We start from the raw sequence: 24,971 nt of genomic DNA on the forward strand, positions 1-24,971 counted from the left end.
CGCTGCTCACCCCTTGCTTGTTCGATGGGGGAAAGAGTACCAAGGAGGAAAAATGTATGACTAACAAGTCGAGTGACATAGATCAGGCGCGGCCTGATTGCCAAGCCACGTTATTCTGACCAGCCCGCTGCATGTCCTGCGGCTCCTGCCTATGGCATGATAAGGCCAGGATTTGGATCGGCCATGCGGTCACAGTTTTGGCACTATCTCGAGATATTAGTTGTTGAGGTGGCGCACGATCTCCAAACGTACCTCTTAGTACTGACTGGGCTAAGGGCTAGCACGTTTAGGTTTTGAATGTGGGTTGGGCCTCACCACTCCAATCAGAATTTTTGTGTCAAATGGCTTTCATTTCTTGTCTGCAACTGTAAGCGGCCCAGGCCCATGTAACTGCATTGCCCGTACATTCCTTTAATCCATAGTCCATGCCATAACTTCACTCTTCTCTATCAAGGTTATAGGTATAGTGACACCGATATTATACAGCTACATTGGTTTAGGATCAGATGGAATTTCAGAAAAAAAGATCATGAATCGGCCGATACCATCAATCGGTATTGGGTGCCGTCAATATTAATATGTATCAGCTAATACTCTAATACAGCCGGTAAGAAGAAAGAAGAAGAAAAGGAAAGGGAAGGGAAGTGGAGGAGGTTCAATGAAAAATTGGATTGAATAATAGAGAGAAAATGGTAAGAGAAATAATAACCTAATAAAGGGGTAAAAACGCCATCCGGTTGTGCCCTCTGCTCTTAAACACAAATGCTACCTCTTTGATTGGATACTTGTGCATTCATTTCCAATAGTTCAAGAATTGATGCAAAAGCAATGAGATCATGTAGCGTTCTTCCTCCCTATAATAAAGATAATGGAAAATGGTTTTTGTGGGGGGTTGCATGAAGACACATGGGGTGAAATGAGTACCCCTTCTCTTATAAAATGTAATAATGCCGTCATATTGATGCTTTTACATGTGCTCCCATTGGTCATGCAATATTATATGCCGGACTCGTATTGACGTGAAAAAAAAGAAGAAGAGATAATTTAGGTATTTTAAAGTGTAAAGGGAGAAAGAGATGTAAAAATTTACATATTAGCGGGAATCAGAAAAGGAAGTTCAAGTAAAGAAATTTGAATAAACGTAGGTTAAGTATAAGGGGTGAAAAAAATTTCATTTAAGGTTGTGTTTGGTAGTCATTCAGTTTTATAAACAACATTTTGTGTAAAAAAACAGAATTTTCAATTTCTGTGTCAAAATGCCGTTAAAAAAAAAAGAAAAAAAAAGTGTTTGCATGTTCAACCTGTTTCGAGAACAATTGCCATAGTTGTTCACATTTTTTTTTGTATTTGAAACGAAATCGAAATGGTTGAGCAAGGTTTTGTCGTTATATCATTTTACGTTTTTTTTTTTCAAAAAACTGAAAAAACCGAATTAATACAAAACGCTTTATTCTGTTTTTTTGTTCCCATTACAACCGAAAAAATGTTTCTGTTCTAGATGAATACCAAAAATCCAAACACAGCCTTATTTGAGAAGTGATCCATTTACTTTCAGTTTCTCCCTCCACTTGCAACCAGGCGGCGGCATTGCGGTTGGGGTTTTCGGATTAGATTGAATAGTTGCTACTCCCCAGCTCCAGTGTTCGTTGCCTTGCGTCTCGGCGGAATGGTATCGAACTTCCCAACGATGGAGGCTTTACCGGAAAAAGATGCCTCTGCAACCAATTCCCTAAACCCTTCTCACGAAGTAATCCAACCGGCCGGTCCCGAGCCCGTAAGCGAGTGTGATTCTACCGAGCAACTGCGTCAAAAAACCCTAGAAGATGTAGGGGCAGCAGCAGAAGCAACGAGCGAGGAAAGAAGCGATGAAGCAGCATTTGCGTCCGGTGAAGAAACACAACCGTTAAATCTTCGGTCAGAGGGTTGCTTGGATTCAGTTCAGAAACGGAAAAGACAGGACCCCGAGGAAGTAAATGGAGAAGCAAAAGTTGCTCGCCACCCTCTGTGGAAAACATCCCTTTGTTCGTATTTCGGGAGCACAACGGGGTCTTGCAGCCATGGGGACGCTTGCAGGTATGCCCATGGCGAAGAAGAATTGAAGCCTCGGCCGGATAATACATGGGACCCAACGTCCGAAAGGGCAAAGAAGCTTATGAAGTCCGAGAATGGAGAGAAAATCAAAACCACTGATATGGCGGATAATGTTATCATGACAGATGCTCTCGTCTATTCCTCAGATCCTTCCCTTGCCAAATGCTTAGTGCATCTCCCGCGGAATTGGAATTCAGACAATTTGAGGAGCCATATTACTGATCAGGCAAGCGGGTCATTCGTTTTGAATTGTTAATTCATAATTTGGGTTACTGTTTTTTACACTCAGCCATTTTGGTTTGATTGCTAACACTTTCATTTATCAATGACTTGGCGATTTCAAACTTTTGCTTGTTGAGAAATGGTATTTGCTGTTTTCTAAGATGGAGTTAAGAAGATAGTAGATATTGAGATATGGATTCAGTTTCACAGTGAGAACTTGCTGGTATCCCAACCAAACTTTATAACCCCACAAGGGTGCTGCTGAATCTCACAGTAGTATGTTTGAACTTTTCCTTTAATGAATTATCGTTAAGCAATATCATTAGGTGTGCTCCATATAATACCAAACTTGCTTGAGTAGTTCACGGGAGAAGAACTAAACTTGGGGCCCGTTTGATAACGTTTCAAGAAACGCGTTTCTGCCGTTCTGTTTCCAGAAACAGCAAAAACGGAGTAAAAAGCGTTTGATAAAACTGTTCCGTTTCACTTATTTTCAGAAATAGTAATAGAAATTTTTACTTATTTATGGTTCAAGAAACGACTTAGGCACTTGTTTCGCTGTTTCTAGAAACGACTTGTGGCCATTCTTTCATTGGTTACTATCGACTTCTAAAAACATGACTTATCAAACACCTTCAATTCCGTTTCTGTTTCTAGAAACGGAAATTTATGTTTCTGCCGTTTCTTGAAACAGAAACGGCAGAAACGTTATCAAACGGGCCCTTGGATTAAGAACACTTTTTTGGGCCCGTGTTTGTTTGCTTACATTGAGATTAGCAGTCCGTATTAGCAACCAAGAATCACTTGAGAGGTAGGGGCAACTCATCTCTTGCCATAAATCTGATTCTCACCCCTATATCGAATTCTTTGGACATTCATTCTCTGGGTTCAGTTCCATTGTTTCTTTAACAAGTATCTCTCTCTTGAAAGGAAAGATCCAGAAATTCTTTACCCGGCCCCCTAGCCAATAGAGGTTGTGATGGGTTTCTAGAAGCCTAGAGGATTATTGGGACCGGAAATGTAATAATTGACCAGAATCACAGTGAACAAATAATAATCAGAATTCAAGAATATTTAGTAACTGTAGATAAACAACTCGGATGGATGTAATATTCTGATATGGGACTGATAACATAGCATGGAATAACTCTTCAAAGATAGACTTGACCAATAGTTGGATCTCATGAATCAACACTGTTACAGTTATAGAATTAGTAACTTAAGATCCTAAAGACTAGGAACTCAAGTAACTCACTTACAAAATAAAACAGGTATGATATCAGTTATGGATTAGTGAAATGATTGGAATTATACCTACAGAATATTAATCTTTAATCACAGCAGAAATCAGTAGCTTAAAGAATAAACTTAAACTATGACCATAAGTGTTCCAACAGATTGGGACTCAAATAATCCAAACTCAGAAATTGAATTTGAAACTGTAGAAATGCTTAGGATGACCTGCAGTTACTAAATCTGTGAACAGATTTGTGATATCAGTTCTATGTGTAAGCTCAAGAAATAAGAAGTTTCAGATTTAGAGAATGCTGAAAATTAAATGACAGGACGGAGTTAAGAAGATGGTAGATAGAGAGATGAATTCAGTTTCCCAGCACTCGTTGGAATACCACCAACCAAACTTTAGAATCCCACTAGGGCGCTGCTGAATCTCTCAGCAGTATGTTTGAATCTCACAAACCAACAGAAAAAGCCATCTTTATTTATGGGGTTCTATGGCTCTTACATCAATATATAGAAACTAAAAGTGTACTTACAATAGGAAAGAAAAGTGTACTTGAATTAGGGAAGAGAGAATTAGGAACTTTATCCATAATAGGAATAGATGTTCCTTATAACTAAAGCTCTATCTTAATTAGTTAGAATAGGTGTACCAAATGATTAAAACCCTATCCAAAGTAGGAATTGGAGTTTTAATCATATAAGACTCAATCTTATCCTTAACAATGAAGCAAGTAACAATTACTTATTGAAATAGAATACTCAAACTAAACTCCTGTATTCCTACCTCCTACCTTGTTTAGGCCCATTTGAGTGGTCTATTACAATGAAATGCCATAGGACCAAAGGCCCAACACATATGTTACTCAACCCAATGCTTATTTCTAATAAAATAACTCATTTATGTTATTTATCTGTTGCATCAGGCTGGTAGAGTAACACTCTCATGCTAGTATTTCTTCTTCTTCTTCTTCTTCTTTCTTTCTTTCTTTCTTTTCTTTCTTTCTTTCTTTCTTCTTTTTTTTTTTTTTTAATAACTTTTTTACTAATTCGAGCTTTCCATTTCAAAACTAAGATAATATTTTTTTCTATTTGGTGAAAGACGCTGAATGCTAGTCGATTGTAGCTGATTTTTATTATCTCATTTGACAGCACATTCTGTACAAAACAGCAAAGAAGAAGAAGGGTATGACTGTTGGTTTTATGAGCTTTGAAAGTACCGAACAGGTCAAAAATGCTATTGAGGTATCCCCTGTGCCACATTCTGCAAATATATACGCCTACCAGAGCACTTTACCATCGTTTTGTATTCTCAAATGCTGCAGATGCTGGGTGGAAAACCTATAGCAGGTAGGCAAGTAAAGATTGCAGATATCATCCCGCGATCATTTGAGATGGAAACTAAATTGGCCATCCCTCCTGAAAGCATCAAGAAACCTCCAGAAAATTTCTTGAGCAATAAGGGTCTAGGTGTTTCTATTTCCTTAAATGGTTGTCAGGATGGTGACCTTGTTGAGAAGGGCGAGTCAGTAATTGATGATTCTGTTTCAAGGGAAAGAAATGTTCGCACCGTGGTGACTCCCCTTGCTCATATGCCCTACAGTGATCAGTTGGAGCACAAGAAAAAGGCACTCTTACAAAATCTTAAAAAACTTGTAAGATTCTCTAGTTCAGTTTCTTTTTGAATATTATATATAGAGGGAGATACATTCATTTTAGATAAAATTTATAATGCATTACTACCATGAATCTGAGTTCTGGGGCTTTTACTTGTAGACTCGAAATGCACGTAAAGCTTGTCCAGATAAAATTCCTATTCCAGAATGGATTCTCAAGTCTAGAGAAATCGGTAATCTTCTTATTTCCTGTATGGATTGTACTTAAATGCTTGATTCAGCATCTCTCTCTCTCTCGCTCGCTCACTTGCATGTGTGCATCTATGTTTCTTGTGTTGATAATGAAACCCACTTCTTTGTTGATAACCTATGACTGGATCAACTTTAGAAGTTCTCATTCATTTTGTAATGCATGAAGTTTTTCTGATGGTTTTTTGAATGTGTAGCTTAATGTGCCAAATTGATTATGCTTTACTCCTAAGATGTAGTATAGGTGCCTGCAGATGAAGGCTGACTAGAATGAGGGAAAGAAGTTTCACGAGAAAACAAAAATGACGAGTGTGGTTTGGAATTGGGGGGGGGGGGGGGGGATAGACAAGGATGCACAGAGTAGTCATGGTGGCTGGTTGTGACTTGTCATTTTGCTTTGCCTGAATGAGTTGTTCACTTATAAATAATTGGAATTTCCTGGACAATACAAAATATATTTCACTAATTAAGTTAGTAGGTGTATGCATTCGTAACAATGTAGTGATTAAATTGTTAAAGAAAGAAGAATGGACTCATTACTATGGGAGCACATTATTTCACATGTGTCTATGTGGGAGAGATAGGAGGAATGTCTCTATCGTGGGGACTTGACTTGGTTTTATTTCTTTGTTATTTTTCTTACTAGTTTAGTTATTTGTCTAATATAAGGATAGATTCTACTGGGTTGTAAATATTCTTGTCTGAGGATCTAGTTTCCTGTTTTGTTTGGGAACTAGTTTCCTATTCTGATTGTACTGGTTTCCTATTAATAAAGTTGGCGCTAAGGAGGCTGCGCTGACTCACGATTCTGTAGTCTCTCTCTCTCTCTCTCTTTTGTGTGATTGCTGGTTCCTGTTCCTGATATTGTAACATGTTATCAGAGCTCCATTAACCAGTTATCACCTTTCTTATTTGTTGGATTTTATGATATTGGTGTTGTTGGATGATGAAATATGTGATTGTGATCCCCTGTTCCCCCCCAAAAAAAAAAAAAACCCAAAAAAAGATACAGTGCAAGATAAGATGCTCATTCATTGTGCACTTTTTATGGTGCAAAAGAATGTATATGAAAGTGACTGACAGGGATGTTTCTGTTTCATTTCCCCTCCTATTTTATGTCTCCCATGGGCTCTTTCAACTTGGATCAGATGGGTTAAGAGTGAATCTATTTTTCAGGTGTATTAATGTGCTTTTTATATTCTCCAACACTTTCAGATGCTGCTATTGATGTTCAGAACACTATTAACACAGTATTCAGGTGCTCTTTGGGTGCCCTGTAAATACCATGTCCCTCCTACCCTGTGACTCCACCAGAAATTTTTGTTTCCATGTTCAGCTCCTGCTCCACTCTTGCAACCACCCGACACTAGTCCCATAACAAATGATTGATAAAGATAGGATATATTTGTTTTGAGGTCACTAGTGTAGTTAGTGGTCATTATGGGATTTTTTTTTTTTCCTGAAGTGCATGGATATAGTAGGAACTGACCATTTTCTTCTCACTTTAATATCTGCAGGGGGTCTTCCATGCAAACTAGAGGGTATTATTGAATCACCCCTTATAAATGAATATCGAAACAAGTGTGAGTTCTCAGTTGGATACTCTGTTCAGGGAAAACCAACTGTAGGTTTTATGCTTGGAAACTTCAGGTCAGTGTGTGTTGATTCACATTTCTAGATCTGCTGAGTTCATGCAGATTTTAGGGTACTTATTTACTTTTGTTATTCGCCTTAGTTTACCAAACAGGTAATACCTTGGTTTCTCAGGGAGGGTGTGACTGCAGTTGAGGAGCCTGTGAGCTGCCCAAATGTCTCTAGAATTGCTTGCAGGTTTGCCTCGATCTTTCAAGAATTTTTACAGCATTCAACTCTACCCATCTGGAACAGGATCAATAATGAAGGTTTTTGGCGTCAATTGACGGTAAGCTCTGGTGGTTGTCATAACTCTTGGGCAACTAATTATACACTTTATTCTGTTGCAACTCATGCACTAACACAATAGTTATAGTTAATTGTGGATTTTATTAATTATTATGGTGCCCCCGAAATTGGGTGTACTATTCTTTTGCACTTAACGTTCTGTCGATTGATTTTCTATATCAGGTTCGAGAAGGCCGAGGTCGAGTTCAGACTGTTGAGACTGAAAATCTGGTGTCTGATATCTCAGAAGTCATGATTATGGTTCAGGTCTGTCTTCTATGATGCAATTCAGAGCCTTTAGTTGTTCTTCAAGTAGATTTGTGCTCTTGTATAAGGTTATTAATCATGCAGTATTTTAGAAACTTGAGAAAGAACTTGAAATTTTCAGATTTAACTAAAGCGAATTTAGACATAAAGTTAATTGTTTGATGTAAACTTAATATGCTGCTGGAAGTTTGAATGTCCAAATAAAGGCATGAGCTTTTCCAATCTGAAATATTGGCTTATTTGTCATCCAAATCTCTATTTTGATCGTATTTGCTCCATAATCAATGTCATGGTTTTAAACCTAGCCCTCAAATTTTACTTCTCTGTTCTGTCTTAAACTCTGGTCTGCAGGTTTCCTCATCTGGTTTTGATGATGAACTGATGACAAGTGAACTTAAGAGAATGACTGAACATCTTGCTTCAGGAGCTGCTGAAAATTCTCCACCTCTTCCTCTGACAGCATTGGTAGTTCAGGTACCACCTCTTTTGATCTATTGGAGACTTGTGCAGAGTTACAGCAGGTTTACATACAGCAGATATGCTGATTTCTAGCAGTCATAACTTATAATCAATCGGAATCCAATGACTAAGTACATATATAAATAGAGATTATTCATTTTTTTTTTTTTTAAATTTCTTTGGCCTAATTGGTCCAATCAGATGATTTTTTTTGTCCAATTGGTCTCAGACCGTAACGACTGATTCTTGAGATTTTTCCTAAATCCAAGCTGAATTCGAACCAATAAAAGAATCAGTCGGCCTGGTCTCGGTTTTTTCAGTTGGGTTTTCAGTCTTTTTGATTTGGCCTCCAAATTGACTCCCTCAGCATTTAGAGTGAAATTAGTTCTGCCCTTCAGTACATTTGCCCCTCCCAGAACCTGCAGTAGTGGGAACCTTGTGCACTGGGTTGCTTTTATTATTCAGCTAGTTTTCTGGATCTATCTTACTATAGATTGGGGATGTCCAAGCCAACTATCACATCAACCAGAGAGACAACATAGTAGAGTTGCATGTGCGTGTAGAATGATGGGACCTCCGTTTGATTTGAAATTCAAGGAAATCCAAGGCAAGGCACCCATAGGGTGGTCCTTAGTGCAGGATCAGCACATAGGTGCACAGGCTGCACCTGTGAAAGAATGGGAACTCCAGTTAGATGTTTACCATTCTAGAGGATCTTCTTGGCTGCAAAGGATTCTGTTGAGTTTTGGGGAATTGTGACTTGTGTCAGTTAATACCTGCCCTCCTTTATTTATAATAGTAGGGTTATGAGTACATAGACAAATATATCCCTATGGACCATTCTACCCTCATGCCTGTATTACAATTCTCCCTCTCAAGTTGGTGCATAGATGTCATATATGCCCAACTTGCACAAAATTGGATGAAAAACTTTACTACTGAGACCCTTTGTAAGAACATTTGTAACTGATCTCCAATCCTCACAAAAGGAATATATATATATATATATATATATAAATCCTTGCTCCAGTTTCTCTTTAATCAAATGTTTGTCAATCTTCACATGCTTTGTGCGATCATGCTGAAGTGGATTATATGCAATGCTTATGGCCGACTTGTTATCACAATACAGTGTCGAAATCAAATGGGCATACCTGAATCTTGAAGAAGTCCCTAAAGACAATGATCACTGGTCCAGGTAGTATTGCGAAGAGATTGAGAATTGGTACTCTGACTTGTGTATAAAGCAGAGCGTTCTTGTGGGAAATGTTGGAGCATAACTGTATGCGGACTATTTGTTGACTGAACCAGAGAATAAGCCTGCTCCGGTGTAGGAAAAAGGATCATGATTGAGCACATGAGCACGTATCTGATCAAACTCCACATTCAGACCGACAAGGAAGTTATAAACTCTGAGACTCTCAGCATATCTTCACGCTTTTTATAGCCTACAACATTGGTAGCTTAAGCAGGCTGATAAGTCTCATAATATTCAAGTTCTTGCCACATACCATGGGGTTCATAGTACTAATAGACAGTCATCTCCTTCTGTGTAGTCCCATGGATTTTCCTCCGCAACTCAAAGCACTGAGCATTATTCCCCACATGGGAATATGTTTCCTTGGCGGCTTTCCATATCAGAGCATCAATATCTAACAACAGATAACCCTGAGCAATTGAGGGAGTCATCAATTTCAGCAGGTTGGACATCACTAAGTAATTGGCAGCATGCCAATTTTCCTGAGAAGAACCAGCAGTAGGACAGGCAGTAGCACCTGTGAGGTACCCAGAGTAACCACGGGAACTGATAGATAGGAAATAGGATTTGGGTCGCACCAAATAGTTGCTCACATCTAACTTGATGGAGCAGTAGGGAATGAGGGGTAATCACCATTAGAACCATGACCTACCCTGTCCGAAAGAACTGATGTAGTGCAATCCTCTGACACCATAGTTGCTGGTTTCAAAGTGAGATATCTTCACACTTGAAAAAAAATCCAGATCTAAAGAAACATGGTGGGAAGACACTCACCACCGAGGGAGTGCAGCTTGTGGAACCAAAAGAAAAGGAAACCGCGAGAGAAGGGAAGTCATGGGAGATAAGGTGAGGGGTGAGAGAGAGAAGGCGAGAGAAAGAGAGATCTGCGTGAGAGAGAGAAAGTCTCGGGAAAGAGAGAGGAGGCAAGAGGTGAGAGAGAAGGGAGAGAGAGAGGTTCTAGAAGGAGGTGAGAGGGGTGAGGTTAAGGTTGCATGGAGAAAAACGATGGAAGGGGAGAAGAAAGGAGGCTGCGGTTGCTAGGTTTCAGGTTTTTGGGAGAAAGAGCTAACCTGCTCTGATACCATGTTGAGTTTTGGGGAATTGTGACGTGTCAATTGACACCAGCCCTCCTTTATTTATAATAGTAGGGTTATAAGTACAAAGACAAATATGCCCCTATGTGCTTAAAAGAAATGTATATTTCTTTTATGAAAGATGATGCATTGAGTGATAAGAATTTGCACAAATGGAACTTTAGTTATATGGATTACATTCAGAAGTTGTACCATGAAATAATGGACCTGATTGTATGACCCAAAGTGTGGCATTCTTTCAGGAAAAAAAGTTTATAGAGTGAATAGTGAGAATCATCTGATAATGCATATCATTGGTGTAAGGTAGTCTTATAGGACTAATATTGAGTGTCACCCACACTTTATGAAGTTTGCCATTCGGGCTGAAAGCCATTTATAGAACATATGCATGGTCTCCTGAGGGAGGAAGGGTGTTTGTTATTTTTGCCCAATGCTTTAATCATTTATCTCATGTATGTATGTATGTATGTATGGTGGTTTGATTGTCTTGCAGGATCACACAGGAATATCAAACGCTGCACCAGCTGATGCTCCATTGCGCACACTACCCATACCAAAGGCAGAGTCCACTAGTGGACCAGATGCCTTAAATAGCACCACAGAAGCAAGAATTCATGACTACATATGCAATCTTCGCTTCTCAATATCACCAACAGCTTTTTTCCAAGTTAGGACCCTTGCAATTGTACATCTCTCTTGCTTAAATGTTTAATGCAAGTAAAACTGTATTTTGCAAGTCTCACAAAACTGCAGGTTAACACACTTGCTGCAGAGAAGCTGTACTTGCTCGCTGGCGAGTGGGCAGGTCTGGGTCCTGATACCATGCTTTTTGATATATGCTGTGGGACTGGAACAATTGGCCTGACATTAGCACATCAAGTTGGAATGGTATGATTCAAACACTTGAGTTCTAATATATATATATATATATATATTTTTTTTAAAGTTATAAAGGTTTTGGGACTCGGGAATTTTAACTTGGTGTTTTTAAAATCTGAAGATGTGTGTGAAGTACTGGGTTGTCGAGTTTTAGACCTTGTTGAATTGCTCTTAATCTTGTGCTTTTGAACTATAATTTTAATTTATAATGAGATAAGTTGCAGAAGATTTCTGAAGAGTAGTCAAGTTTATGTTGTTGAGAAAGGCCAGTACCTCAATGAGGGTTTACCTTTTGGTGCATTCAACAACTGAAAAGCGGATGAAGTCTGTTGATCAACTTATATCGAAAGGTAAGACATAGGATTACAATCATAAAAATACTAAATTGCAAGCTGGTGGGCAAAACCCCCTCAATGCATTGTTGTCAAGGTGTCTCCTAGGCATCTAGGCAGATTTCTGGGGGCAAGTTGACGAGCCGCCTAGGTGTCTAGGTCCCAAAATCCTGTCAGAGAAAGGGGAAAATGGAGGAAAGAGAAAGGGAGGAAGAAAAAAAAAAGGAAATTAGGAAGAAGAACAAGAACAAGAGGAGGAGGAGTTGCAGCGGCAGCCACTACTGCCGGGGTTGCAGAGAAGAAGGAATAGCTGTCCGTCCCACTGCAACCACCAGGATCCCGCTGCAATGACTGAACCACTACTCTGATTTCCTGTTTCGAAGAGGGTTTTTTTTATTGTCTGCGTGACTCCCTTTTATTTTTAATTTAACGTATAAATCCTTTTCTATTTTAGGTAAAATATGTAATGGTTTTTATATTTTACATCTAATCTCTTTCCTTTGTATGACAACTATGCGTCAATGCGAGTTACACAAAACCTTGAGATGAAATAATAATAATAATAATAATAATAATAATAATAACATTATCAAACCTAGACCAATCTTCAAGCTGTCCTTGTTGCTTTGGGTCATGGGTTGTACAGTTCCACTTGGTAGAGCGTGGAACGTTAAAGCCCACCCTACCAGGAGGTCTTGTGTTTAGCCTCTGGATTCACACCATCCCTCCCCCTCTTCATAGAATAGGATAGAGACCTATTGAAAACAATATTAGTATTTAGAAAAGGGATAATTTGTAAATGCTATGTAACATTAGGAGAGATTTGGGGATGGTAGGGAAAAAAATGGATTTTGATGATATGCTTGGTAGCAAATATCTCTGTTCCAATTGAAAAAAAAGAAAGAAAAATAAATACAAAAGTTTGATGAAGCTAGTCATACAAAAAATTTGGGATTGAATAAGCCTTAGCAACCACATCAATACTCATAGTTAAGGTCTTATAATAAATGATAAATGAAAAATGAATCTATGACTAAAAATTCACCACACACACACACATAATGCTAGAAGCCGCCTCCATATATAAAATAATGTCCACCATCCATTTGGCCCATAGACTTCATATAATCCTACACAGCCAAGTTTTAAAAGTTGGTTTCTGTTGAACTTTGGTATCCATGAATGGTTGTGTTCTGTGGAAATTTGTAAAAGTCCACAGAAATCCTATTAAATTTTTCTTAATCAACTGGAAATTTGTAGAAGCACATGGATATCCTATATATAACTTCATTATCAACTTATTCAGCATTCCATTGAAATAAGAAAACCAACGCATTGAAATGCGTCAAACTAGTGCATGGTAAACAGAAACTATAAATACAATAAGTCAAACTGGATCAAGACCTGTGAAGTGAACTGGAGATGGCAAATCTATTCACTACATCTACTGGAAGGAGGAAACTAACTTATTCAGTTTTATTTTTATTTTATTTATTTATTTATTTATTTTGGGGGGGGGGTGAATAATAAACAAAATAATACATAATTGTGCAAGCCCAACTCACATGCTTCAGTCCTGCCAGAACAATTTATAAATTTGTGATGTTCGACAAAATGGTTTAAAAAGAAGAAGAAGAAGAAGAAGAATAGGCTGTGTTCCTATGTGCTGGAATGGAAACTCAAGGCTCCTTTTAAAACACATGTAATTATGGTGCCATCTCTTATGCCCAGTTTGCTTCATGGAAAAAAGTGGAAAAGCTAAAAAGGGGTGGGATTTTGGGTTGGTTTCCCTCAAAATACCAAAAACCCTGTTTGTTCGGTTGCTTGGGTGGGAGAACGAAGAGAAAAAATTTGCATAAATTCTGGTGATGCAGATTCTTCACCAAACTAGGCTTGTTTTATTAGGAATAAGCTTAGGGTTGGGTTGTATATGTGTTGGGCCTTCAGTCCATGTGGTTTGGAGTATATTGGGCTACTTTTATGGGTCTAAACTAGGGGTTCTAAGGTTGCATACGGGATTCAATGATTTGTTTCCTTTTTCTTTAGTTTCCTTTTTTTAGATGGGGTTATTTAGTTTCTAATTTTCAGTCTTAAATTAGTTTCTAATTTTCAGTCACAAGACTTTCTATTTTGTAAGTTTCTATTTTCAGATTTAGTAACTAGTTGAGTTTCTAATTTTTAGTTTCCTATTTCAGTTTTTGGAAACTAAAGTTAGTTTCTATTTCATGTAACCCCTATCATTATTATAAATAAAGCTATGGCTCCTTTAATGAGCCACGATTTTTACAAACTACATGGCTGCTGCTGCTGTTTTCTCTGCGAGAGAACTTCCTTGTGTTTGATCAAGGTATTGGGTTGGTGTTCGATCCGACGACTCTTTGCGGCGAGAAGTCCAAGAGGTTCATCTTCAAGTGCTCCTTTTCTCCTTCCAGGTTTTCTTTTTCAAGGAGTTTATTGCTGTTCAACAAACCAGGTATTTAAATTCCAATTCTGCCCAGATTTGCCTTAGATTTCACAATCGGCTCTCTGCTACCTGAAGCACTTCCAGCCATTGGTTTGAGCTATAATTCTGGTCAATCTTTCCTCCCTACCCAAGTGAGACTCGACCTTGGTTTGGGCTGATTTTGGCCAGCCAATTTTAAGATATTAAAATTCTCTTGAATTCTGTCCTGTAGTGACCTTACAGAACAGGAACCAGAACCGATAGGTCTGATTTGTCCTCTTCTGTTTCTGTGGATGTTTATTCTGGTCTGTGAACTGTTAGGCTTCTATTTCTACTTCTGGTTAGCCCTATTATCTGGTTTATAGTCTGGCCCCATAGACTCTAGCTTCTGGGTTTGAGATCTGATTTACATAGGGCTAATTTTTTTCTTTAATTCTGATTTGTGGAATTGCTGTCCTACCTTGGGTAATATTGGTTGTTCTTCTGATTAAAAGTTCCTGCAGTTTGGGCTGGTTTGATTTGTCAAATCTATCCCTACATTAAGTGGTATCATAGCATGGCTGGGAACAACACCCCTACCCTAGCTTCTCTTATGGAGATGCTACAGACTATGAGGACTGAGATGAAGGCTGAACAGCAAACCTTACGGACTGAATTGAAGGCTGAGTTGAAGGCTGAATTGGATGCCAGGTTGTTGAATGAAGAGACCACACCCCAACAGCCTACTGGCAGTTCACGTACAACACCCGAAGTGGACACTCCAATGAATGTGGTTACTCAGTTGGCTAATAGGAGAGCAAACCCTAATCTGAGAGCACCACAGAGGGTTCCGGTAGCACAACCTACTTTTGAAGAGCATGTAAGAGGATATTTTGAGACTGAGCGTCCCGTGCAACAGAGGTATTCTGGAGATTCAAAGAAGGTCAAGCTCGATCTGAAGGAGTTTGATGGGAGATATGACCCCCAATTGTTCTATGATTGGGTAGTGGCACTAGATGACTATTTTGACTATTATGAGTTACCTGAGGAACAGAAGATGAAACTAGCTCGTGCTAAGCTAGTTGGGGCTGCTCGTGAGTGGTGGAGGACCTATGAGCTAGAGTTGGAAGACCGTGGTAGAGAACCTACTAGTTGGGAAGAGATGAAGCTTGAGTTGTCAGATAAATACTTTCCACGCAACTTCAGAGCTCGCATACAAGACCAGCTGAACTCTCTTCGTCAAGGGTCTATGACTGTTGCCGAGTACATGAACAAGTTTGACGCACTTTATTCTCGTACAGGCATAAGGGAGAATGAAAGGCAACTGTTATCTCGGTTTCGACTGGGATTACGAGTTGAAATCAACAGGGGTATCGGAGTTGTTGAAGTGCACTCAGTGAGGGATTGTTTTGACAAGGCCCTACGAGCAGAGGAGCTTCTAGCACAGCCAGTTAGAAGGTTTGGTTTCCAAGCTGGGGAGGTAAAGAAGAATTTTCCAGCCACTAAACCTAGTAGCTCAACACCTCCAAAATCCACTTTTCCTCCACGAGCTGATCATAAAGGAAAGGCACCCATGACAGGTAGTAATAAGGTACAGTGTTTCCATTGTCAAGAGATAGGACATTTTGCTAAGTCTTGTCCGCATAAGCAGAGGGTTAATGCAATAGCTGAGGTTGAAGACTCCAATGAGGAGGATGAGTCAGCTCTTTATCCCTACCCATTAGATGATGATGATGGTGGATATGACTATGATATGGAAAACACTAATGAGGATGATACCCAAGGAATAAATATTGTTACTCGCATATTGGTGGCTGAAACCAAAGGAGAGGATTGGCGACGTAACTGCATATTCTACAGCCGTATGAAGTCAAGTGAGCATACTTGTCAGATTATCATTGATAGTGGCAGTTGTGTCAACGTTGTTTCTGAAGCCTTTGTGAAGAAAGCAACCTTGAAAGCTGATCCACATCCTCAGCCTTATAAGGTATCCTTGTTGAATGGTAATACCTTAGAGGTGAATAAGAGGTGCTCAGTTCTTTTGAAACTTTACCGATATGAAGAGAAAGTTTGGTGTGATGTGATCCCAATGAAACTCACAGATGTATTGCTTGGTCGTCCCTGGATGTATGACAATGATGCCATGGTTGGAGGGAAGAAGAATCTGTGTACTTTCATGTGGAAGGGTGTTCCTACAAGTTTCTATCCGGTAAATGTGCCGGCTGAAATACGGCGGAAGAGATCATTAAGGTCAAATCAGAAGGGCATTGACAATGAGAAGGTATTAGTTCTGCCCACAAAGGAGTTGCTAACTATTTCCCATAAACAGTTCTTACGCACAAGCCATAAGACTGGAATGGTTATGGTACTTGTTACTAGGGAAGTCACCCCCCAACCTGAGGTAACGTATAGTGCACCTATCAGAGAGCTCCTGTCTGATTTTTCTGACTTAGTCCCTGATGATCTCCCGGATGAGTTGCCTCCCATGAGAGACATACAGCATGCCATTGACTTGGTACCTGGTTCGGTTTTGCCCAACCTTCCTGCTTACAGATTTAGTCCTACTGAGCATGCCGAGCTGAAACGGCAAGTGGATGGGTTACTACAGAAGGGCTTCATTAAGGAGAGCTTAAGTCCTTGTGCAGTACCAGCTTTACTCACGCCAAAGAAGGATGGTTCTTGGCGTATGTGTGTGGACAGTCGTGCTATCAACAAGATAACAGTCAAGTATAGGTTTCCTATACCACGACTAGATGATATGTTGGATATGCTGTCCGGGGCAAAGGTCTTTTCCAAGTTAGATCTGAGGAGTGGCTATCATCAGATTCGCATCCATTATGGGGATGAGTGGAAGACCGCCTTTAAGACCAAGGATGGCTTATATGAGTGGAAAGTCATGCCGTTCGGTCTGACAAATGCACCTAGTACTTTTATGAGGGTGATGACACAGGTCCTTCGTCCTTTCATTGGTCGCTTTTTGGTCGTTTATTTTGATGACATTCTGGTATACAGTAAGAACCAAGAAGAGCATCAGGATCACTTGAGGCAAGTCTTGAGAGTACTCCGTGCTGAGAAGTTATACATTAATCTCAAGAAGTGTTCCTTCATGCTGCCCAAGGTTGTATTCCTTGGATATATAGTGTCATCAAAGGGGGTTGAAGCTGATCCGGAGAAGATCAAGAGCATCACTGATTGGCCCACACCTAAGACTCTAACAGAAGTCTGTAGCTTCCATGGGTTGGCTTCCTTCTATAGGAGATTTATTCGGAACTTCAGTGCAGTAATGGCACCCATCACTGAATGTATGAAGTCGAGTAAAGGGAAGTTTGAATGGACAGCTGCAACGACCAAAGCCTTCGCTCTTGTGAAGAGGAAGATGACCGAGGCACCCATCCTACGCCTACCAGATTTTGACAAAGTATTTGGGGTAGCTACAGATGCTTCACATGTTGGGCTAGGAGGAGTGATAATGCAAGGAGGACACCCCATCGCTTTTTATAGCGAAAAATTGAATGAGGCCAAGAAGCGCTATTCGACTTATGATCTGGAGTTGTATGCAGTCGTCCAAGTGCTACGCCATTGGAGGCACTACCTCATTGGTAAGGAGTTCATTTTGTACACTGATCATGAGGCCTTGAAGCACCTTCACTCACAGAAATCGATTAGCCACAGACATGCCAAATGGGTAGCCTACTTGCAGGAGTTTGTATTTGCTATGAAGTACAAGGCGGGAAAAGAGAATACTGTGGCTGATGCACTTAGCCGGAAAGTGCTCACACTTAACACATTTTCAGCACATGTTATTAACATAGATCAGATACGAGGTGAGTATACATCTGATTCTGATTTCAGCAGTGTCTTTATGGAGTTACAACAAGGTGGGCAGCACTTAAAGTACTCTATTCATGATGGGTACTTGTTCTTTGGCATGCGGCTTTGTATCCCAAACTCTTCCCTACGTCATCACATCATACGAGAGTTACATGGAGGAGGATTAGGAGGACATTTTGGGAAAGATAAGACTCTTGCACAAGTGACTGATCGATATTATTGGCCATGCATTGCAAAGGATGTCGATCATGTGATCAAGAGATGCCGTGTATGTCAGTTGGCAAAAGGGGGAAAACAGAACACAGGTTTATACTTTCCACTACCTGTTCCTCATGCACCGTGGCTTGATGTTAGCATGGATTTTGTTCTTGGACTACCCCCTACTAGAGAACGATATGATTCCATTATAGTGGTTGTGGATCGTTTCTCTAGGATGGCTCATTTTATACCTTGTCGTAAGACTTTTGATGCTTATCAGGTTGCAAAGCTCTTCTTCAAGGAAGTAGTACGACTACATGGGCTGCCAACTAGTATTGTGTCTGACCGTGATGTTAAGTTCATGAGTTATTTTTGGAAGACATTGTGGTTGAAGGCAAATACAAAGCTGAACTTTTCAACTGCATTTCATCCATAGACAGACGGACAGACAGAGGTGGTGAACCGTAGCTTGGGAAACTTGTTGAGGTGTTTGGTTCGAGACTATGAGAAGACATGGCCTTCTATTCTTGACATTGCAGAATTTGCCTACAACAGCTCAGTGAATAGGACAACAGGTCGTACTCCTTTTGAGATCTTGCTTGGAGTCCAACCTAAGCGGCCTATTGACCTTATGTCACTCCCACCCCAGGCTCGAGTTAGTATTGAAGCTGATGAGTTCTTACGTCATATCACTGAGGTGCATGCCAACGTCCGACGACGTATTGCCTTGAACAATGAGGTGTATAAGGCTTCTGATGATCGTCATCGGCGTTATGTGGAGTTCAAACCCGGGGACATGGTGATGATTCGAGTAAATCCTGAACGGTTTCAGACAAGTGTCAATACCAAGTTACATCCACGAAAGATGGGTCCCTACAAGGTGCTGAAACGTATAGGACCTAATGCTTATGTGCTTGAGTTGCCTGATGACATGACCATAAGCAACGTGTTTAATGTGGCTGATCTTCACCTTTATGTTGGGCATCATTCAGATGATGGAGACTCGGAGCAAATGCTGAGGTTGCCTCAACTGAAGCCACCCACTTCTGAAGTTATTGAAGACGTCTTGGATGATAATTACAAGACCTCCCGCCGTGGCACCGGTTATCACACTTTTCTTGTCAAGTGGAAAGGCCGTCCCCGTAGTGACTGTACTTGGATTCATGCTGATGATTTCAAGAGACTTGATCCCGACTTGTATGAGCGTTACATGTCCCTTATCCATTCGTCGGAGTCGAATGTTTCCAAGCCGGGGAGAGTTGATGCAGATTCTTCACCAAACTAGGCTTGTTTTATTAGAAATAAGCTTAGGGTTGGGTTGTATACGTGTTGGGCCTTCAGTCCATGTGGTTTGGAGTATATTGGGCTACTTTTATGGGTCTAAACTAGGGGTTCTAAGGTTGCATACGGGATTCAATGATTTGTTTCCTTTTTCTTTAGTTTCTTTTTTTTAGATGGGGTTATTTAGTTTCTAATTTTCAGTCTTAAATTAGTTTCTAATTTTCAGTCACAAGACTTTCTATTTTGTAAGTTTCTATTTTCAGATTTAGTAACTAGTTGAGTTTCTAATTTTTAGTTTCCTATATCAGTTTTTGGAAACTAAAGTTAGTTTCTATTTCATGTAACCCCTATCACTATTATAAATAAAGCTATGGCTCCTTTAATGAGCCACGATTTTTACAAACTACATGGCTGCTGCTGCTGTTTTCTCTGCGAGAGAACTTCCTTGTGTTTGATCAAGGTATTGGGTTGGTGTTCGATCCGACGATTCTTTGCGGCGAGAAGTCCAAGAGGTTCATCTTCAAGTGCTCCTTTTCTCCTTCCAGGTTTTCTTTTTCAAGGAGTTTATTGCTGTTCAACAAACCAGGTATTTAAATTCCAATTCTGCCCAGATTTGCCTTAGATTTCACAATCGGCTCTCTGCTATCTGAAGCACTTCCAGCCATTGGTTTGAGCTATAATTCTGGTCAATCTTTCCTCCCTACCCAAGTGAGACTCGACCTTGGTTTGGGCTGATTTTGGCCAGCCAATTTTAAGATATTAAAATTCTCTTGAATTCTGTCCTGTAGTGACCTTACAGAACAGGAACCAGAACCGATAGGTCTGATTTGTCCTCTTCTGTTTCTGTGGATGTTTATTCTGGTCTGTGAACTGTTAGGCTTCTATTCCTACTTCTGGTTAGCCCTATTATCTGGTTTATAGTCTGGCCCCATAGACTCCAGCTTCTGGGTTCGAGATCTGATTTACATAGGGCTAATTTTTTTCTTTAATTCTGATTTGTGGAATTGCTGTCCTACCTTGGGTAATATTGGTTGTTCTTCTGATTAAAAGTTCCTGCAGTTTGGGCTGGTTTGATTTGTCAAATCTATCCCTACATGAGTGCGTCGGCTGACGTGGCTTACTAATTTCCCCACCCTATGTCTTTCCAAAGTCCCATTTGGGTGGGACTTTGCGGGGAAAAGAGGATAAAACTCCCAATGGTCAAAAGGGAGAGGGAGGGTGGGGGTGAGACAGTAGAAAGCTGGGAAGCAGCAGTTGTAGGCGGATCGGTTATAGCAGGGGTAGATCTGGGAAGTGGCTATTGTAGTAGAGGCGGTTGCAGAGGAGGTCACCGCAGCGATTGTAGCAGAGGCGATTGCACCAGTTGCAGCGGTCAAAGTTTTAGCGGAGGCAGGGCTTAGGAGTGGAAAGCATCGATCTGGTTATCTCCGTGAAGAAGGAGAAGATTGAAAAATAGGATCATTTATTAAAGTAGGGCCCACAACCGATGCTTATTCCCTTTGTTCCCTTCTTTGCCTTTCCTTCAATTGTCTGTTCCCTCACCCTATCAAATGTGGCCCCCACCAACTTCAACTTCCCTTTCCCACCCCTTTTTTATCTTCTAAACAAACAGGGCCTTAGTGATAGAGTTCTGTTGATGTACACATGGTAGCCATTTCTTCCTGCCCACTTACATTGTTTTTGTTACATATTTATGAATAAACAGATATCCTGTTAGCATTTATTCTTGCAATTGACTAGTTGTATTCTGAACTCGAAATTTTTACCAGGTTGTAGGCATTGAAATGAATGCTTCTGCAGTCACCGATGCTCACCAGAATGCAGAGATTAATGGCATAAAAAACTGCAGGTTTGTCTGTGGGAAGGTGAGTTTTAGGATTTGGTCATTTGATTTAGTTGTCGGGTTTGTCCTGTTTCTGTAATTGATGCATTCACACACCAAGTCATCTCAATGTTCTGTACCATAGTCAAGTAAAGAGTGTATACCAGTGTCGTAAAGCCTTAAAATACTCAAGGAGTACGAAGTGCAAGTGTGCTATTGCAGTATTTTAGATTTGGAATGTGAAAGGGAGAGATTGGCTTACTTTTTTTCTTGTGCTTTTAGAATTGTTGACAAGAATGTGCCTCTTTGTATGGCTACAGGCAGAGGATGTCATGGGATCTCTATTGAAAGAGTATTTGGATGTGCCACACAAGCAAGATGAAACTGAAAATATCCCTGAAGGCAGTGTCAATGAAGAAAAACATGATAGAGAAGAAGAAAAAGATGCTCACATGGACAAAATACAAGATCTTGAAGAACGCTCAGAACACCAATTGAGTGATGTTAAAAGTGCACCCTCCTGTACAGATAAAGGTGGGGAACAGCTTGAAGACCGAATCAAGAATGGCTGCATTTCAGAAGATAATTCTAACCAAGTTCCTAGATATAAAGAGGTCGTTGCTATTGTTGATCCTCCACGTGGAGGCCTTCATCCTGTTGTAAGTACTGTATTCCCTTTTTTTTGTTTTTGGGTATGGGTATGGGTTTGTCTGTGTATGTCTGTGAGTGTTGGGGGGTATGTGGGGGTGTGGATGTGCGTGTAGTTGTAATATTGGGAAGGTGACATGACCCAAAAGTGACTCAAAGTGAAATGGTGCTTGGGCTTTTGGGTGTCCAATCAGAAAATTTCATTTCTGTTACTACCATTGATTTGACCTGGTTGATGGTTGAATTCTGTGTCTATTTAGAAATTTTAGTTGCTTTCCAGTGTCCCAGCCAAGAGATTTTCATAATATTGATCAATTTAACACCAATGGGGACAGGATATCTCGAAGGAAGTGCTTTAACTGCCATTTAGATGTATATTCACCAATTTTCCCCTTTTGATTTTTTAAAATTTCATTTACTTCTGTCAAATAAAAAATGCCTTGAGATTTCTGAGTTTTGATTGATATTATTGTTCAAGAATTTGGTAACTTAGTCATGGATATTATTATCCCACAGCTGAGATTATTCAAATTGAACACACCACTTCTATAAGAGAGTTGTGCGTGTTTTTTTTTTTTAAACTAATGGTCGACTACCTATCAGCCAATTGTTCAAATCTTAGCCTCCCATCCTGACCCATTAACCGTGTTACTGATTACTACTATCTATTTTGATCTGTCTCACAGGTTCTTAAAGCTTTAAGGACTCATCCACGTCTGAGGCGGCTTGTGTAAGTTTCCTTTCCGAGTCTTCTATATGCTTTGTTTGCATTGTTTTGCTATAAGCTTTACAAGAGCCTTAAAGTTACCTGGTTTCCTCCTCTTCAGTTACATATCCTGTAACCCTGAAACCTTAGTGGCAAATGCGATCGAGCTGTGTACACCATCCACTGACAAAACTGAGAAAGGGAATAAGAATAAATGGGTATGGAGGAATATGAGCAATGCAAGTCTGGCTAGGCACAGGGCAAAGTCCATGCCCAATTCAGAGCCTTTTAGGCCTGTCAAAGCGATGGCCGTTGATGTCTTTCCACATACCCCACACTGTGAACTGGTGATGCTTCTAGAGAGGTAAAAACAGGGAATCCATTAAATTTCTGAAGGATGCAGGTCTGGCTAGACACTGGCCGAAATCCATCCATTCAGCCATTTTTAGTCTGTCGAAGTGATGGCAGTTGATCTCTTTCCACATATACCCCGCACTGTGAATTGATGATGCTTCTAGAGAGGTAAAAACAGGGAATCCATTAAATGTTGTCCTCATTCACTTGCAATAACATAAAAAAACTCCACTATATTTGATTTTCTTCAGTGAAATTCTTGCAGAAGTTCTGTTTTGTTGTACTTAATTTAAGAGAATAAAATAAAATAAGATTTTGAGTTTACCAGATGCAGTATGCTGCTGTTTAATACTTTGAAATTGTTACTGCTTTGATTTCCAAGCTTGTCATGTTTCAAAAGAATCTGAGGATCTGAGGAGATGGTTTGCTCTAGCATCTAGAATTTCCACCCGAAATACAGAATGGGTGGTGAAATCTTCTGGGTTGATCTGTCATGAAAAGTTCCGGTTTACCAAAATGTAGAATGATCAACAAAATGTTAGCTTTTAGTATTAAGATGATTCATGTTTGATCTTTGTTTGAGTTATGCAAGGTATGAAGGGCATATGAAGAACACAGAATCTTTTCTAGCTTTATAATCCAAGTGGGTTTTGGATTTAAGGGATCTGGCCTCCACATCCTCTGCAGCCCCCTCACCAGTGCAGTGAGCATCTGGTGGCTGAGAGCCCCATGGGGTGTGTGCCCAGATGCTCACTGTACCGGTACAGTGGCTGCAGAGGATATGGACTCAGGGATCTGTAGGCATTCAAAAGTAGGCTTGTATAGGTTTGAGAGTACAAAACCGCACAAGTGATCAATCCTAGCCCAAGCTTGGCAAAAATTTATATAGGCTTATGTTACAAAGGAGCTTATGTAAGCTATCTGAGCCTGATGTCACGGACTCTCTCTTCCCTCACCAATACAACATCGCCATTTTTGGATTTGGGCTTATAAGCTGGAAGGTTTCCTCTTAATAGTTGCATCTCTTGGGGTTGCCGGACCAAACTGTGAGAAACTTGGAAAATACTTAATGAGCCCACCCTAAGTCTCATGAACTTCACTCAGGTTCTAGTACGGAGGGGTGATTTGATTTAAATTGAAGGATCTATGAGAACTAGGAGCAAACCTAAAAGAATACTCAGCTTCTGTTGCAAATCTCAAAATGCTTCCAACTGATATTGATTTAGGTCTCATTGGTACGTAGGTAGACAGCTGGTACCTTATTGTAGCCTTATCATTATAAGTCTCTGACTGATTTATAGTGGTGCATTAGGTTGACAGCCGGTATTTATTATGATTAGTCATAATTTGTCAATATATTTACATGGATCTTCGCATTCGTCCTTGTTTGGAATCTTCTTGTAGCTTACCCCATTAAGTTGGGATCAGATTTTGAATATTGTTGGGTATGTGAACTCAACCACCCTCTTGATGGAAGGGAATTTTTCCTTTTTTAGGTTGATTTGATTGAGAATTAAAACAATCCACAGAGTGACAAAGGAGTCTATCAACCTCGGAGGAAGGAAAAGGATAAAGACTCAAAACTGGTTAAGAGCTTTGGATTTGGCAAAATGAAGTTGATATAAAACTTTGGCCAAGCCTTGCTGTTTGGGCTTTATCCTTACGTATCTATACAGACATTCTCATGGTTCTCTCCCCAAGTACTTGGGATAGTTCTCTTATTTGTGATCATGGATTGCCTTGTGGACTTAAACTTGACCAGCTCACCAGCTCCTTCAGCATAGTATACCAATAGAGAAACAAAATGATCAACACTGATAGACTGAGCAATATACAACTCTTCCAAAAACCCATTAGCTTGGAATAGGATACACTTTAACCCTAATTGGGAACATGGCATAATGGGGGCCCAAAAAGGCACATTTAGCCAGAAATCTACTCCCAGAAGAAGTGGTCCTAACAGTGTTTTCTGGGTGGATACGAGGAGCCCCTTAATCTAGCAGGCTACTGGAGAAGGAAAGATTTGCTTCTCCTCGGATGAAGGAAACTGTCTAAAAGAAAGAAAGAAAGAAAGAAAGACGAA

General features: G+C 40.0%; 1 protein-coding gene and 1 long non-coding RNA gene across 2 annotated transcripts; both read left to right on the top strand.

Moving 5' to 3' along the window:
• The first annotated feature begins 1,556 nt into the window (after positions 1-1,556).
• LOC122058108 (zinc finger CCCH domain-containing protein 24-like) lies at positions 1,557-23,215 on the top strand. Its single transcript, XM_042620586.1, has 14 exons — positions 1,557-2,317; positions 4,705-4,797; positions 4,878-5,207; positions 5,329-5,401; positions 6,935-7,067; positions 7,185-7,338; positions 7,521-7,604; positions 7,956-8,078; positions 10,909-11,082; positions 11,169-11,303; positions 21,128-21,223; positions 21,501-21,839; positions 22,515-22,558; positions 22,656-23,215. Exons 1-14 carry the CDS (start codon positions 1,667-1,669, stop codon positions 22,900-22,902), a joined length of 2,676 nt encoding a protein of 891 aa, XP_042476520.1. The 5' UTR covers positions 1,557-1,666; the 3' UTR covers positions 22,903-23,215.
• LOC122058109 lies at positions 11,313-11,836 on the top strand. Its single transcript, XR_006133676.1, has 2 exons — positions 11,313-11,723; positions 11,786-11,836. It is a non-coding gene; the product is annotated as an uncharacterized LOC122058109 (long non-coding RNA).
• Positions 23,216-24,971: the final 1,756 nt, after the last annotated feature.

The sequence above is a fragment of the Macadamia integrifolia genome, chromosome 12 (assembly GCF_013358625.1).
Source record: "Macadamia integrifolia cultivar HAES 741 chromosome 12, SCU_Mint_v3, whole genome shotgun sequence".
In the NCBI taxonomy this organism is placed as follows: Eukaryota; Viridiplantae; Streptophyta; class Magnoliopsida; order Proteales; family Proteaceae; genus Macadamia; species Macadamia integrifolia.

What these genes read in the sequence shown, in the direction of transcription:
- LOC122058108 (XM_042620586.1), top strand. Translation starts at nt 1,667, where the DNA reads ATGGTATCGAACTTCCCAACGATGGAGGCTTTACCGGAAAAAGATGCC. An exon ending in GTTTTTGGCGTCAATTGACG is followed by an intron (nt 7,339 to 7,520) that starts GTAAGCTCTGGT and finishes TTTCTATATCAG; the next exon opens with GTTCGAGAAGGCCGAGGTCG. An exon ending in CCACGTCTGAGGCGGCTTGT is followed by an intron (nt 22,559 to 22,655) that starts GTAAGTTTCCTT and finishes CCTCCTCTTCAG; the next exon opens with TTACATATCCTGTAACCCTG.